Raw genomic sequence first — 14,993 nt, 5'->3', positions numbered from 1 at the left:
GAGTGACTTGACCATTTGTACCTTCCAGACCACCAAAATTTTTATCTTGATCCGGAAAGTTGTATGTTGTTGAAACACCTGTTCCGTAAGGACTTTTGGCTTGATCACTCAGGAAATTCCTTTTTATTAATTTCTTCTATATTGAGTTAAGTTACATTTTACTGGCATTAATAAGACCTCTTATGAGTCAACAAAATTATTTTACAAATTTAATTTTAATAAACTTGTTGGAATGACACCGTAAAACATGAAATTAAATATAATTTCCTGTCTTCTGCGATTCATTTTCCACATTTTTCTTTTTTAATATGTTTGTGTTGCAGATTCATAAAGGCTGTATGTGTAATGGTTGAGGACTTAATAAATAAACTAATTTGGGTTCCAAAATTCTTTAAATTTTAGAGAGTAAAAAGTTACAATTACCAATATATTTCAGCTGTGAATTCGCTGGTCTATAAGGAAGATTAATAGAGTTGCGTGCTTTTTATTCATAGAGCTCCCTCGCGGTTAAGCTTTTAGCGAATGCGCCTTTGTCGTGGGAGACCCGAGTTCGCTTACCGACAGAAGATCAAGTGGTTTGGATCCCACATTAAACTGCATATTCGTGTCTTATATAGCCTCGCTGTTGAAAATCAAATTAAGTCAAAATTATAAATGTTTTCTTTTTCAGTTGGACTTCAGGACACCATCTGGATTTGATAGAACCAGAAATGCTGTTATTGGAAATAAGAATTTTGAATTAACTTACTTAGAAGAAGCGTATACAACAGAACACTGGCTAGTACGAATTTACAGGTAAGAGATTAAGACATACGCTGACCAGCCAGAACATTATGACCACCTACCTAATATCTGGTATATCCACCTTTGGCTCGCAGGACAGCAACAATGTGGTTTGGGATGTGACCTTGGTAGGTAGTTGGAGGCAGGCGCACATCTGCATACATATGTCACATAATTCCTGTAAATTCCGCTTGGGGGTTTGGATGAGCTTTATCGGACGTCCGATGGCATCCGAAGATGTTCATTTGGGTTAGGATCGGATGAGTTCGGGGACCATTGCAGCAATTGAAATTTATCACTACTCGTCGAACCAGTGGAACGCCTGTTGGCCTTGCGGCAAGGAGGGTTGTCCTGTGAAAGAAATCAATCGCAGCTGGAAATATGACCTGACATAAATGGGTGTACTGTGATAAACAATGACCTGCCAATAGTCATCATGGTGCTCTCCACATGCGTTATGGAGCCCAAGGATGTCTATCTGAAGTTCTCCAAGTCATAACGGAGCCACCACCGCCGGTCATCCTATTGTGCACGTTTGGAGCAGCTTTTCCCCTGGAAGACGACGCATTCTGATCCAACGATCGATATGATAAGGGCAGTGTGGTAATTTATCGGACCATGCAACGTTGTACCATTGCTCTTCCGTCCAGTGATTATAGGCATATGCTCATTTCAGTCGTTATCGATGATGCCGTGAGGTTAACATCGGTACACATATGGGACGTCTACTCTGGAAACCCATATCAGCGTTATGTAACACTGATACGGGTATTAGTGTTCGGTGAATACTGTGCTCAGACACACTCGTACTTCGTCCGCTATTCAAATCTGCTATTAATTGTGCCACTGTTTGCGCCCTACCCTGTTGTACCAACTTCTATTGTCTACGACATACGACATCTTCTATGAGGTGTGGCCGCCCTATGTCTTTTGGTTTGGTGCTGGTTTCACCATCCCTTTGCCATCTTTGGAAGACACTAATCACGGCAGCTCGCATATACCCGACAAGTCACTCTGTGTTCAAGGTGCTTTTTCCCAGCCGTCTGGCCATCACAATCTGGCCCCTATCGAACGCTGCTATATATTGCCGGCCTTAGCCTTTCTATGCACCAGCAGCACACCGACTAATTATAATACCCTTGTCACCGTCTGGCTAGATTTTCTACTGAGCCCGTGCCTGTTACGTCAGCTCAACAACTTCGTTGAAAACGTAATGGTCATAAAGTTTCGGCTGATCAATAACCTGCCAGTCAGTATATAATTCTTAAACTTGCAGAGTTTTAAATTATAGATTAAGTGGAAAGTAATGGATGTGAAAAGTATGGTCTTAAGAGCAATGTACTTTTAGATTTTTACTTTTCCCATATCTGTATTTTATTTCTGATTAAACCTTATAAGAAGTAGGCGAAATGTTGAAGCACTACTCTGTATATAAGAATTTATTGCATTTGACGCATTAGGAAAATTCCAAATAAAATGTCTTGAATCTTTTTATGATTAATAATTGCGTTGTTAATTATGTTCATTATACGAGAGTAATTTCATAAATCTTGTTGACTGAGCTCGAAACACCTGCAAAAAGAAAGAAAGAAAAAAACTACAGCAACGGAAACATCTATATGCGTTTGAAGGCCATAGGAAGGTCCTAGTCATTACCACCAACAGGGTACGAGAGCTTTCGGCCGGGGCCAGTAGAAAGATATGAATATACAGATTCATTGCTCGATTACCTTAATACAAATGAACAAAAATATGAAGCTGGCAAGAAAAGTACAGTATATATGTAGCAAATATCTTTTCAAATAGTTCTTCAGGGACCACTCATCTTTTTCCAACGAGCGGGAAGGCGTTAGCAGGTGGTATGTATTGGGGAGTTACACAAGGCGACGTTATTCAACGCTTTCCCTCCCATTGACAAAGTATCGATATGACGGTTGAATTTTTGAAGGGTATTTACTGTTTGCTACGTATGAATTGTACTTTTATTCATACTTACGTGTTCATTTGTGCCATATTATAGCCTCATCGAGCACACACATATACAGGAATTCCATTACTGCAGTTTGGTTGCCATATTTTATGAAATGTCCTTCGTAGAAAATATAACTGACATGAGGGATGATGTGAGGAATAATTGACAAGTTTCTACCTAACCAAGAAACATTCGCAGACACATAAGACTGGTTTTCTTATTCAGCGTAATTTATCTCTTGAGTTCATGGCACTTCTTTCATCAATCCAGAAGTTATTGTAAGTAAACTGAGGGAAAAAAGGGAAGGAAAAACTAAGGCCTACTTTTGAGGAAATCACTAACAAGCGCCATAACTTCATCACTGCTGAAAAAATCGTCCTTAGTGAGCGAACAGAAAGACAAATATTAGGACGCTATATCCGGATAGTATATGGAAGCAGTATATCTATATTCATTCGCAGCGACATCAGTGACCTGTGAGCTGTCGCGTTGTCTTTTTTTTTTTTTTTTTTTTTTTTTTTTTTTTTTTTTTTTTCACGCAAAACCGTAATGGTTCGTAATAGTATTCTCTAGTCACCGTAGCACTTTTTAGCAGATAATCGATAAGAAAAATGCCCTCAGAGACCCAAAATACACTGATCATCAGTTTACCCGCTAATGATCCTAGGCGAACTGTGGGAGTAGTGATATTTGCACTGCTTTGTAGTCTCTTTCGTTCCGAAAACAAAGTGGTGGATTTCAGTCTCGTCTTGAGTCACGTATCTTGATCAAAAACTGTTTAGATTATGTTCATACACGTGAGTAATCTATTTACAAGCAAACATTTACTGCTGTTCAGCATATACATAGTAATTGACTGATACTTTCCTTATAGCACGTACTTCATCACAGTGTGTTGTACTCGTACGAAGTGCTAACAGTCTCTTCAAATACCGAAGGGTTACTGTTTGATCTTGCAGTACCATCGTACGAATGGCGTCAATGTTTTCCTAGATCAGCAATTTTTAGGGCATACTTCTGTGAGGTTAAATTTGAAAGTGACTGCGGCCATTAAATCTGGCAAGTGAGAGTCCAGCTAAAATCGAAAAAAGTCAAATTATTGTTTCGTCAAAAATTTACTTCAAGAGTGCCACAGTTTGCCTGGCGTGAGTAGTAGCTCCATCTTGTTGGAATCGCATACTTGGATTATTTTCCATGTCTTGTCTTAAAAAAAATTAGCGATCATCGTTTGGCATTGAGAAACCCACGTTAACTTATGTCCTTCGTCGTTTTTAAAGAGGTATATCGCAGTAATCCCTTCAGTACATGGAAGACCTCGGACACTTATCATGTGATAAATATGTTCCACCAATCAATAAATTGTTGGTACACTGGGCGCATTTTTCGCTGTGCTAAAACGGATGAATATTATCGTTCAAAGTAAAATTGAACAACCTTATTTCTTTGTTGAATAGTGAGTCTTTCCATGATGTATTTTCCAATTGTCGCTTTATAACCCTGAAAAGATAAAGGAAAGAATGTAAATAATAAAAACATTATTTAACATCTAAACCGTAACGTTAATTATGACACCTTTTATCTTAGTGCCTTTTGTATAGACACTTTATGAAATTTGAAAATGTTTAGCAAATATTTGATATTAAGGAGTGGGAAATTATTGGATTTGTATGCAAATTTACCTTTAAAGTTTACATATATAAAAGAGAGAAATTAAATTAGATATAGAAGAGGAAGTCCAGTAGAAGTAACTAATTAATAAATCAAATTTAGATAAAATCAATCAAAACTCTTACGATAATAGTGAAATGAATTATTATTCCTGTCTTACTTTTTAGGGTAAAGAGACCAAGTGATTTTAACAGACCACGAATTCCCCTCGCGAAGAGAAAGATAAAAACTCGTTCAAGTATTTCAAAGAAGGTAAGATCCATTTACAGTTTTATTATGCACTATACGTAAAATTATGAGTGATTATAGGTAATTATTTGTAAATGATTTTGTGAGTCTGAGAATTATCGTTAAACCACATTATATACTGTATCATATACCTTGGAGAATTTTACTGAGTTATGTAGAAAGTACTAGTTTAATTTGTACCACTTTTATGACAATTTTGTCTTCATAGTGATCAGTCACTTACGTTTACAAAGAAAGTTAACTGTTTGTGTTGAGTGTTGCTTGTTCCACAAAAGTGTGCAAATGGTCAACTTCAGTTTCGTAGTTACGGAACCCTGTCAAATTTATCAGATGGCTAAGTTCATACGTTTATTATGCTGCTATGCATGAAATTGATGGCTGTTCTCAACGCCCATCTGTCTGTAGCAAAAACAGATTGCAGGTTGACATCGTCGAGTAAGCCCGGAAGGCAGCTGTGTAAATAAGAATCCCAGATAGAAGTGAGGGAAGAATCAAAGATTTATTTCCAAAAAATCAAACTGGATTCGCTTACAATTTTGAAATTAGGTTACATTTTTCTGTTGTGACATACATGCATGCAAGATAAAACCCGTTAAGTAAAACTGAAGAAGTATCTCGTAAATGATAGAAATAAGTACCTTACTATTCACCAAGTATTCTACAAAATATAATATTATCCATCTATCCAAAGGTACATAATGGCATTTGAATAAAATTAGTTGTTGAGGTATACTATTCAAAGACTGTTCATGTTCAGTATTTGTGTGGAAAAGCACATTTTTACATCATATTACGAATGCTAATTCGGCAGTGTATGTTGTGGATCAGTGTGAAGTTGCTTCAGCTGCATTTGGAACGTAGTTAATTAACTAATAAATAAATAAAATAAGTGGATTCTGTGGACATTATTTTCTATCTTGTGGGTAAAATCGCAGTTAATAGTCTCCAGGAGAAGTGCGTACCTACCTCGTGTAAGTTCTTTTCGTCATTTATTACGAAACTAGTAATTTAATTTAAGTGTCTTCTGACACACACAGAGAGAGAAGTATTTTTTGGCAGTTGTCCTGAAACCGTACTCAGGTTAACTCATTTGTACGTAAGTTGATGCTAAAAGAGCATGTATGACCTAAATATGCACTTCCATCAATATTTTATGAACTCTTGATCCACCCATTATAACCTGATAAATCTAAGCCGAGGTTGGTGGCGTAGGCTTGAAATCCAGTTCTCTTGGACGGCCTATACTGTGAGTTGATCTTGCAAGATGATCTGTGCACACGCCAACTGCATCTGATTAAAGTTTCGGTCGTGATTCACAGCCCATGTTAATAGTAGATCCTGTCCTTCATAACCTTGATGTTGTATAAGGATGCCAAAACTCAAATGGAGAAATCTAAATTAATTTGAATTGCAACTATTAGAGCTGTTGTAAGACTTCTTTGTCTAGTTGTCATAGTTCTGAATAATTGCCTTGTGCTTCTTTGAGATGAACGAAGAGAAGTCAATTGTGCGTCTTTCAGGGTAGGAAGAAGGGCTTGTGCCGCGTTTTTCTGAGAATGAACATACAGGGTCGTTCATAATTATGTATATGATGTTTGACTGTAGTATTTGTAATTCTGGACAAAAAAATTCGATATGGCAACACTGTGTAACCTGAGAGTGGGGATAACGGTCCTGAACTTAGAACCGTTAATGTATGCCATATAGGATGGCGGTGCTGAACGAAAAATTCCCGAACCGCTGGATCGGTCGACGTCCCGATTTGTCACCACCTGACTTCTTCTTATGAGGTGTTTTAAAGGACAAAGTGCGCCCATTACATACACAATTTGGCCGAACTACGAGAAGCTATCACAGAAGAGTTCCACAGGATACCAGTACAGGTCTGTCAAGCTGCTTGTGTTGCTCTTCGTCTCCAGGCATGTATCGATTTAGATGGTGCATTGGTGAATCATGCCATGGAAAACAGAGATTAAAATTCTTGTAAGGAAAGGTATGAGAGTAATGTGTATACGTTCAGTTTTATGTTCAAATTAGGGTGCTAGTTTCTTTATCACAGTCTTTGAAACAGCAAAACATCATATGCATAATTATGGGCTAGCCTGTAGTTTAAAAGTGTTATCTATCCGAAGTGAAGTAAAAACTAGCAGTTGCAAAGATGACGGATATATTCATATTCGAAATAGTCTTTAAACAGGAACAAGGATATTAAAATAGAGTATTATACTGTCAGATACACTAATTTTTACAGAAATCATTAGATAGATAGATACCTAAACACGTGTATTTTAATATAAATGATCTTCCAAATACATTACTTGATAGTATCTGTGTTAGTTGTTTAAGGAATAGGAATTGACACATGTATATAATAATTTGTAAATGTTACCTTTTATTTACTGCATCTAATTTTTAACGTACCATTAACTGTACTGCTTCGATGTTAACGCGACAAAACTCGACAGAAAGCAGCAGTATCTAAACCAAATGTTTGTGTAATTACTAAGATAGTGATGCATAGTGGGCCTTTAAAAGACGAGTGTGGTTGGTTTTGCAGTAAACGTTAGAAGTGTTAATAGATTTTTATGCAAAACGACAGTTAACTAAATTTAATATTAATTTCCGAATAAATAGTGAAGAGAAGTTTTGAGAAAGTATTCACAGAGTAGTGCATCAAAAGGTGTGTTTGAGATATCCGTTTTGAGAAATATGAGAAAATATTAAGGTTAACAATGAACAGAGAACGTTTATTTTATTTGTTTATTAAATGTTGCTAAGAAGTGTTAGAATTTATTGATAGATGTAGATAAAATCATTTATTCGAGTATTTCCTTCATGCTTTCTGTGCACGTGACTCCGGGTTTTCATTTAAATCAGTAGGTCTCGTCTCATGTAGCCTTGCGAAAAATGGTGTTGAACTCCAAATAACCTCTCAATCAATCAAAAGCAACAAAAATACTTTTCTCAAACATTTCCTGTAATTCTTAAATGCTTATAAGGCAGTTAAATATCGAAAACTGCCTCATATATATTCAGTTCCGTTTTTAACCAAATTCAGACTGCTGTGCAGCAAATAGTATTAGAAGTGTCATCACTTGGAATTTAAAAGACGATTACTTATAGCACGATTTTAAAGATGTGAGGTTTGGAGAATATTTACCGAAAATGAACTGATATACGTTTTCAAAACCATGTGCACTGTGCAGAAATGTGAGTGTCCGACAATTATGACATAATTCCCTAGAAATTTATGGCATATAAGAAGAGACTTACAAACAATTAATTTATTCAATAAGCTTTTGTGAATAGTGTATGTTGTACTTTCTAAATTTCCATATCTTTTATTCGATTTTCGTTGTGTACTTTTTCTTTTAAAGTGGGGGGCCGCGGTGGCTCAGTGGTAGAGCGTTCACCTCTGGTGCTTAGGGTCCCGGGTTCGATCCCAGCCCCCTCCAAGTGAACTTTGTGGTGGACAAACACCGTGTGCGTGGGTTTTCTCGGGGTTCTCCCGTTTCCTCCCACTTTCTTCATTCCACCATTTCATTCATTTCTCATAATCACCGTCTCCTTTAGCCTAACCGGCATAACTCAAAGATTTCATTTTTTTCTTTTAAAGTGAAAAAAAACTATAGATCTAGACAGGATGTACAATAGGGAAGAAACAGGGAGACAAGAGGTGTTGAAGTTTTAAATAGGTCATTCATATCAAACTTTCGCGTATTTTATAAATTGTGTATTATCTAATATGTGAATAACATATGTGATAATTCTCGAAATTGTTGTGGTAAGCATTGAAAATTGCGTCTGCTACGGAGTTCTTGTCTACAGACACTCTTGGTTGTAAGAAGTTAGTTTCTGCTAAAAGTGACGGGAAGGTGAATAATATGAGAATTGATAATCGAGCAAGAAACACGAAGAGAAAAAAGAAACACAACTTTGAAAAATGAGTAACATGCCTGATAATACTCTAATAAAATTTGAGGTTGACACCAATACCTTATAATTACCGTTTGCTCTTCTGCAATTAATTCCGTTTGCTCTTAATTAAGTCAGGTTATAATTATAGGAGAATGAATGACATGTTAATTAGTAATTGAAACGAATGAGGAAAAGGTAAGTAAGGTAAATAGAATCAACTTCGTGCTTAGTTATCATACTTTTTCTTTTCTTATTGTGGATCATGTGACTTCCGTTGTTTTAAAACAAAATTTTTAATGTAATGTTTTAGTGTTTAGCACGATCTTCATTTTCAGGCTTATCAGGTGCAATTTTCTGTGCTATTACGAGTATATTCATCTTTGACGTATCTCAGAAGAATGAGTGTTATTAGGTTAACTTTTTGTTATCATTTTTGTTAAATATGAATAATTCTGTATCTATAGTTTTGTGTTTGACATGCTAAGAACACAATTGACATGCTGGATCATCTTTTTTAATTTATAAGTAAGTCAGCTACTTGCATACCCCAGCTGAAGTTCAAACAAACATACGAAATTGAATTCTGAGAAATGTATAGTCTGTCCTATTATTGTTTTTTGTTTCATTTGTGCAGCAGCGCTGAAGATAATCGTGGGCAAGTAAGTGTCATTGACATCGAAGAGGTGAGCCTTGTTTCAATTGAAGCATGTCACAATTATTTCTGATGACACGTAAGTGTCAAGAAACTTCTTCAGCACGCTTCTTTGTGTGCAGCTTGCTTTATTACGACACATTCTATTCAATATAAGATTTTTTTCCATCTCCCATCAATAATCGAATGAAACCAAGACAGTGTGTCTGTTGGGCTTTCAATTATTCTGTTTATTTCTTCAAATTTTGTTAATTGAATATATCAGTTTTTATTGGCAGTTCAAGTTAAGATGGAATAAGATAGGATCACCTGAGTCACAGCTCTCTTTTTTTCAGCAAGTTAATACACCATTGTATTCCGATATATTAACTTCAAATTTGTTGTGGTTCAATAAGTTGCATGATGTATATTGATTTACAATCATGATCATCCTTCAGGTGTTGAATTGATACGTAGTTTTTTTTCTTTGTGATGAACTCATCCTCAGGCTTTCCATCCTTTACTGTGATAAGTTGATAATATCACCGAAATTATGAAATGATTCTCAAGCTACTCATTTTTACATTTCACTCGAGAAAGATAGGAAAGTGTGTTAATGGCATTTGTTGTGATGAAGCACTTGTAACGGTTTCTTATGTTGTAATGTTACTGCAGTCGCGACTAGTGTTGTAAAGGCCTGAAAAAAAAAAAAAAAAACGGAAATTTTGGGTAAAAAAAAAAAACAGATTTTTACTGTTTTTTTTTTCGAGCTTGGAAAAAAAAACAGAAAAATTGAAATTTTCGAATATTTGACTACATTATGCTTTTAAAATGAGAACTATTTTATATTTACTAATTTACAGTTAAGATCATTGAATATTTATGTTTCTTGTATTAGAATAGGGAAGTTTTGTAGCAACAAATATATTTGCACCACTCCTTTAAAGTTAGCACCGTGATAGAATAGAATTATGGCTACAAATAATACTAAAATATAATCATAGTTAGATTAATTAATATAGACGCATTTAAATTATCTTAAGTAATCTTATAAAGTTACCGGTTTATAACAGGGAAATGTTAAGATAACAGGGACATAATAATTTTAGTTAATACCAGGATGTTAAAATCAAATATATATTTTACGGAGATCCGTATCTTCCTTGTGCTGTGTAAATTTTTTGGAAATTTTGAACCCATTAGAAAAAATCTTTTGTTCGGAAATATTGGCAAAACCGGAAAATATAATTTAAAAACTATTTCTTCGCCTGATGCTAATCTTATTTGCTGTAACGTGTCTGCAGCATATATATATTTCAGTAGCAGGAAAAGTACTTAAATCAACGCCTTTTAATTTTACTTTTTAGTTTTTTGATTTGTGATTAAAAAAAATTCCTCTTTCTTAGTATATATTTTTCGAACAACTCAAAAAGAGAGATGATCTTATTTACATATACATACATACACCACACAAGTGTGTAAATTTGAGCAGCGACAAATATATTAAAGAACTTAACATGTGAAACTTCCGTTCGTTATTATTAAAGTCTAGCAGAATACCCGTTCTACGCACGGGGAGAATACGTTTCATTTTGCGTATAAAGAACACCAAATATGTCACCAATGAACTTATGGACCCCAAAAATGATGAATTTTACACTAGTATCAGTCATTCTCAATTACTTTTACATGTCACCCTTCCCCTTTAGGAGTACTAATGGGGGCTGAATTTGGATTTAAACTTCATTGTAAGTGTCACTGTTCTTCTCAGCCACCCCGAAAACTATGGATTCGATATTAATATCGGCCATTTTCGATCATTTTTATATATCCACCTCTTCTCCCTCCCACAAGTTGCGGCGCTGAATTTGGATTTAAACAGCATCGGAAGTGTTAATGTTCATCTCAGGACCCCAAAAGCCATGGATTCGACACTAATATCGGCCATTTTCAGTCATTTTTATATATCTCCCCACCCCCAAGTTGCGGGCCTGAATTTGGATTTAAACAGCATCGGAAGTGTTAATGTTCATCACAGCAATCCCAAAAACTATGGATTCGACACTAATATCGGTTATTTTTGATCATTTGTATATATATCTCCCCTCCCCCAGGTCAAGGCGCTGATTTTGGATTTAAGCGGCATTAGAAGTGTAACTGTTTATGCCAGCGACCAGAAAAACCATGGATTCGACACTATCAGTCATTTTCGATATTTTTTTTATATATTACCCCGGCGTTGAATTTGGAGTTAAACTGGATCGGAAATGTCACTGTTCATCTCAACGACCCTGAAAGCTATGGATTCACAGTAATATCGATCATTTTGCACCATTTTTATATACTTCCCCCTCCCCGAATTTGCGGGGATAAATTTGGATTAAACGGCATCGGAAGTGTTACTGTTCATTTCAGCAACCCCGAAAACTATGGATTTGACACTAATATTGGTTATTTTCGATCATTTTATATATCTCCCCTCCCTTTCCTTCAAGTTGCAGTGTTGAATTTGAATTTCAACTTCATCGGAAATATCACTGTTCATTTCAGCAACGCCGAAAACTATGCGTTGGACACAAAGATCTGTTCCACACTTCCTTCCTCTAAGTTGCACCTTCAAAGTGAAATGGTAAAATATATACCAGGCCCGAACCTCATCTATGTTGAAAATTTTTATCGAGATCAGTCTGGTGGTTCAAGATTTGTTAAGTTATAAGTATAGTGTCCTTCATTTTTATATATTGTATATAGATAATTTGTCGCCCTAGAAAACAGGTATTTGTTTACAAACATAAAGTTTATATTTGAATATTAAAAAATTGTAATTATATGTTTTAGTGCATGAGTATTAATGAAATTTGCCTACTGCTGTCTCTTTTAAGAAGTAATTTGGTTAACATTAACAAAATTTCACGATCAAAGAGCACATTAAGAACTCAGTTTCATTAAAGGAGCCCTATTTGTTACAACAGAAACGCTTCATGATGGTAAATGTGTATGGAATTGTAGAAGTTCTGCAATTAATGCACAACCAGAAGTAAACGACTAAAAGGCACATAAAGGAAATGAGTGCAGACTATTAATTTTTATGAATAACTACTACAGTTTTATTTTCGAATGCTTCTTTTTTTAAATATTCACAATATTGAAATTTCTCAACTTACATTCGAAGAAAACAACGGTTCCATTACTAGTAAAACTAACCTAATACAAAGATTTTTGTTATTTCCCCAATTTTTCCAAAATTTCCGGAAATTTTACAACACTAGTCTCGACTAATTTATTGAAATATCAGAATAAGTATTTACTTTTAAGGTAATGAGATCAATACTTACCACTATATCTTCAACTTTAAAATTTAAATTGTTTAGGAAGGCAAATAACTGAAAGATAGATAATGATGGTTTAATATTTCGGAGATCATTGTTTTTGCTTTCTTTGATTCTATTTGTTTCCGGAAAGCAGGCTTCCTGTTACAGGGAAACGTTTTGTGTTTAAAATCAAGATTAGTTCATTACTAAAGGGTAAGGGAAGTTCCTCACACTAACGTGAACAAGACATTGGATTTCATTTCAGTTGCCAGTCATTCAGCTAAAAAAATTTAGCTTTGTAGCTTTTGTTTTCTTATTACGAGGCAAATTCGGAGCAGCTAGTACTTACAAATGGAGCGAAGCTAATGTATCCCTGTTTAGCATATACTCTGTGCGGATTAGATGATTCTTTTGTGGCATAGCTGTTTGAATATATCATAAAAGAACAATCAGTTTGAAGGTGCTTTCGTCGAAAATGGAACGCAGTTCTGTACTAGTACATTCGGAACCCTTTGGAACGTGCACGAACACATCTCCAACTTTGAACGAGAGAAAGTACATTAAATTATATTTACGAATGTTAGTCACGTTTATTATTCACGTTTAGAATAGTTCTATGTTGTTGATATGTATATATGCTCAAACAGTTCTTCGTATTATTACGAATGTTAGTGTCTCCAAATTCTATGTACACTTTATTAATATTTTAGTGTTTGTATTGCTGCTCAGGAGATCTTAAGTTTCCATGTATTTTCACGTTTGTACTTTGTAGCTAGTCATCGCGCTAGAATCCACAAATCAGATACTTTGCTTTAAGGATATTTTGTGATGGTGGAATTCTGAGCATAGCGCTTGTCTTATTCTGTGTGACATTTAGTTATAGCAGATATGTCTCAGGTTCGACGTACTGCTATCCGAGCAAAGAAACAGGCTGATAGGACAAATATCACTAATATGTTACAAAACTAGTGTTGCTCTTTCGGTACACAGACAATAATGTTAGGTTAGAGATGGCGATGGGATTGTTTCTTTTTTTAATCTTTTTTTTTTTTTTTTTTTTTTTTTTTTTTTTTATCAGCAGTATCAACTCGACTTGGTATTGTTAAAGCATTATTTTGAGTTTTATTTGTTTATTTATTATTTCGAATTCTTCACTTTGGGAAAGAAAAGAACTTATTTGACACTTGTGTGAAGCTCGTTTTCTTGGATCGTGTTTGAAGCTTTTGCTATGTAGCTCTATGCAGTATAGCATTTTTTTCTCGCTCTGTTTTTGTTTCGAGAAATGATTAAGCAGGAAAGAGCGTTTTTTGTAATTGATTACTTCGTACGATATATTTCTTAATTTTTCTCTTCTCTTTTATTCGTTGTGAAAAGAGCATGCTGGTTTGGTAATAATAGTCACGTTCTTCGTAATAATAGTCTGTAGTTCTGCATTTTAGTAGCTTGTTAATGTTCAGCGCAGTAGAAAACATTAATTGTTTGGTTAAAATCTTCAACATACTATTCTAATCTTCTTTCATGTAAGGACGTATATATTGTTAAGTTTAAGACTGCAGACAATAAATCTCTGTGATCTAGAAAAAAATAATAAATAACAATAGTTGAATTACTTTTTCCGTAAGAATCATTGATATATTTCTAATAATTAATTGTGAACGGAAAGCATTTTACATAAAATAGTACGTTTCTTTCCCTATAATTATTCAAGTCATTGTAAGCATTGTCAATAAGCAGAAGTTTTAACGTATATTTTCAGTAATGTTCATATATATGCACTACCATATCAAGTATTCTTGTTCTTTCGCCGAGGACAGTAGATAAAGATGACATAAATAAATAGACACGTGAGGAATGGGTCTATGACTATTGCTGCGTACCAGGACGTAGAACAAACCATTCCTAATGCATGCGTTAGAACTTAGTGTAACACTAACATAGAGCCTCGTATGACATGGATCCACCTTTGATAACATGTAAAACTTAAATTCTACGTTACGTAGTATCCAGTAAGTAATCGATGACATCATGTGACAAATGGCACCTATCACCAGAACTTGTTTGTTTGCAGGTTTGTGTGTCTGTTTGTGAAATTTTGGTTATGAAAAATGCGAAACATTTTGTGTAGAATTTATGTTCGAGAATTGTGCGAGCCACGGCAGAGTTTGAATCCGAATTTCTCTCTTCCAACATGTGGTCAGTTTTGCTGTATGACATGGTGTCCAGCCATCAGCCACTAATTGCGTGGTGTTCCGCAAGAGTTTTCCTATAAGAAGAAGAAGAAAAAAACAATCCATTGTGCAATAATTTGCTTATTTTGCAGCATTGAGTTCTTTTCCAAATTATTGAATTATTCTGCATCGTAGTCCGTCGGTAGCCACCACGCTTATTGTGGACTGAAAATTGGCAAAAATGAATTTCATCGAAGAATGTGACGTGTTCTAAAATAGCTGCGGCTTTTTGC

The 14,993-nt window shown here is 35.1% G+C and overlaps 1 protein-coding gene across 1 annotated transcript in view; it reads left to right on the top strand.

Annotated features, from left to right (window-relative positions):
• The window catches only part of Stt3B (catalytic subunit 3B of the oligosaccharyltransferase complex), a 66,002-nt gene that overhangs the window by 41,457 nt on the left and 9,552 nt on the right, over positions 1-14,993 (top strand). Inside the window, exons 13-14 of the mRNA XM_081736012.1 lie at positions 671-795; positions 4,591-4,675. Of these exons, the coding sequence (XP_081592138.1) occupies positions 671-795; positions 4,591-4,675 (210 nt within the window). The remainder of the gene's footprint in view (positions 1-670; positions 796-4,590; positions 4,676-14,993) is intronic.

This window comes from Thermobia domestica, chromosome 13, assembly GCF_964235325.1.
Source record: "Thermobia domestica chromosome 13, izTheDome1.hap1.1, whole genome shotgun sequence".
Classification (NCBI taxonomy): domain Eukaryota; kingdom Metazoa; phylum Arthropoda; class Insecta; order Zygentoma; family Lepismatidae; genus Thermobia; species Thermobia domestica.
Note: the sequence above shows the minus strand (reverse complement) of the source record. Positions and strands in the feature narration are given on the sequence as shown.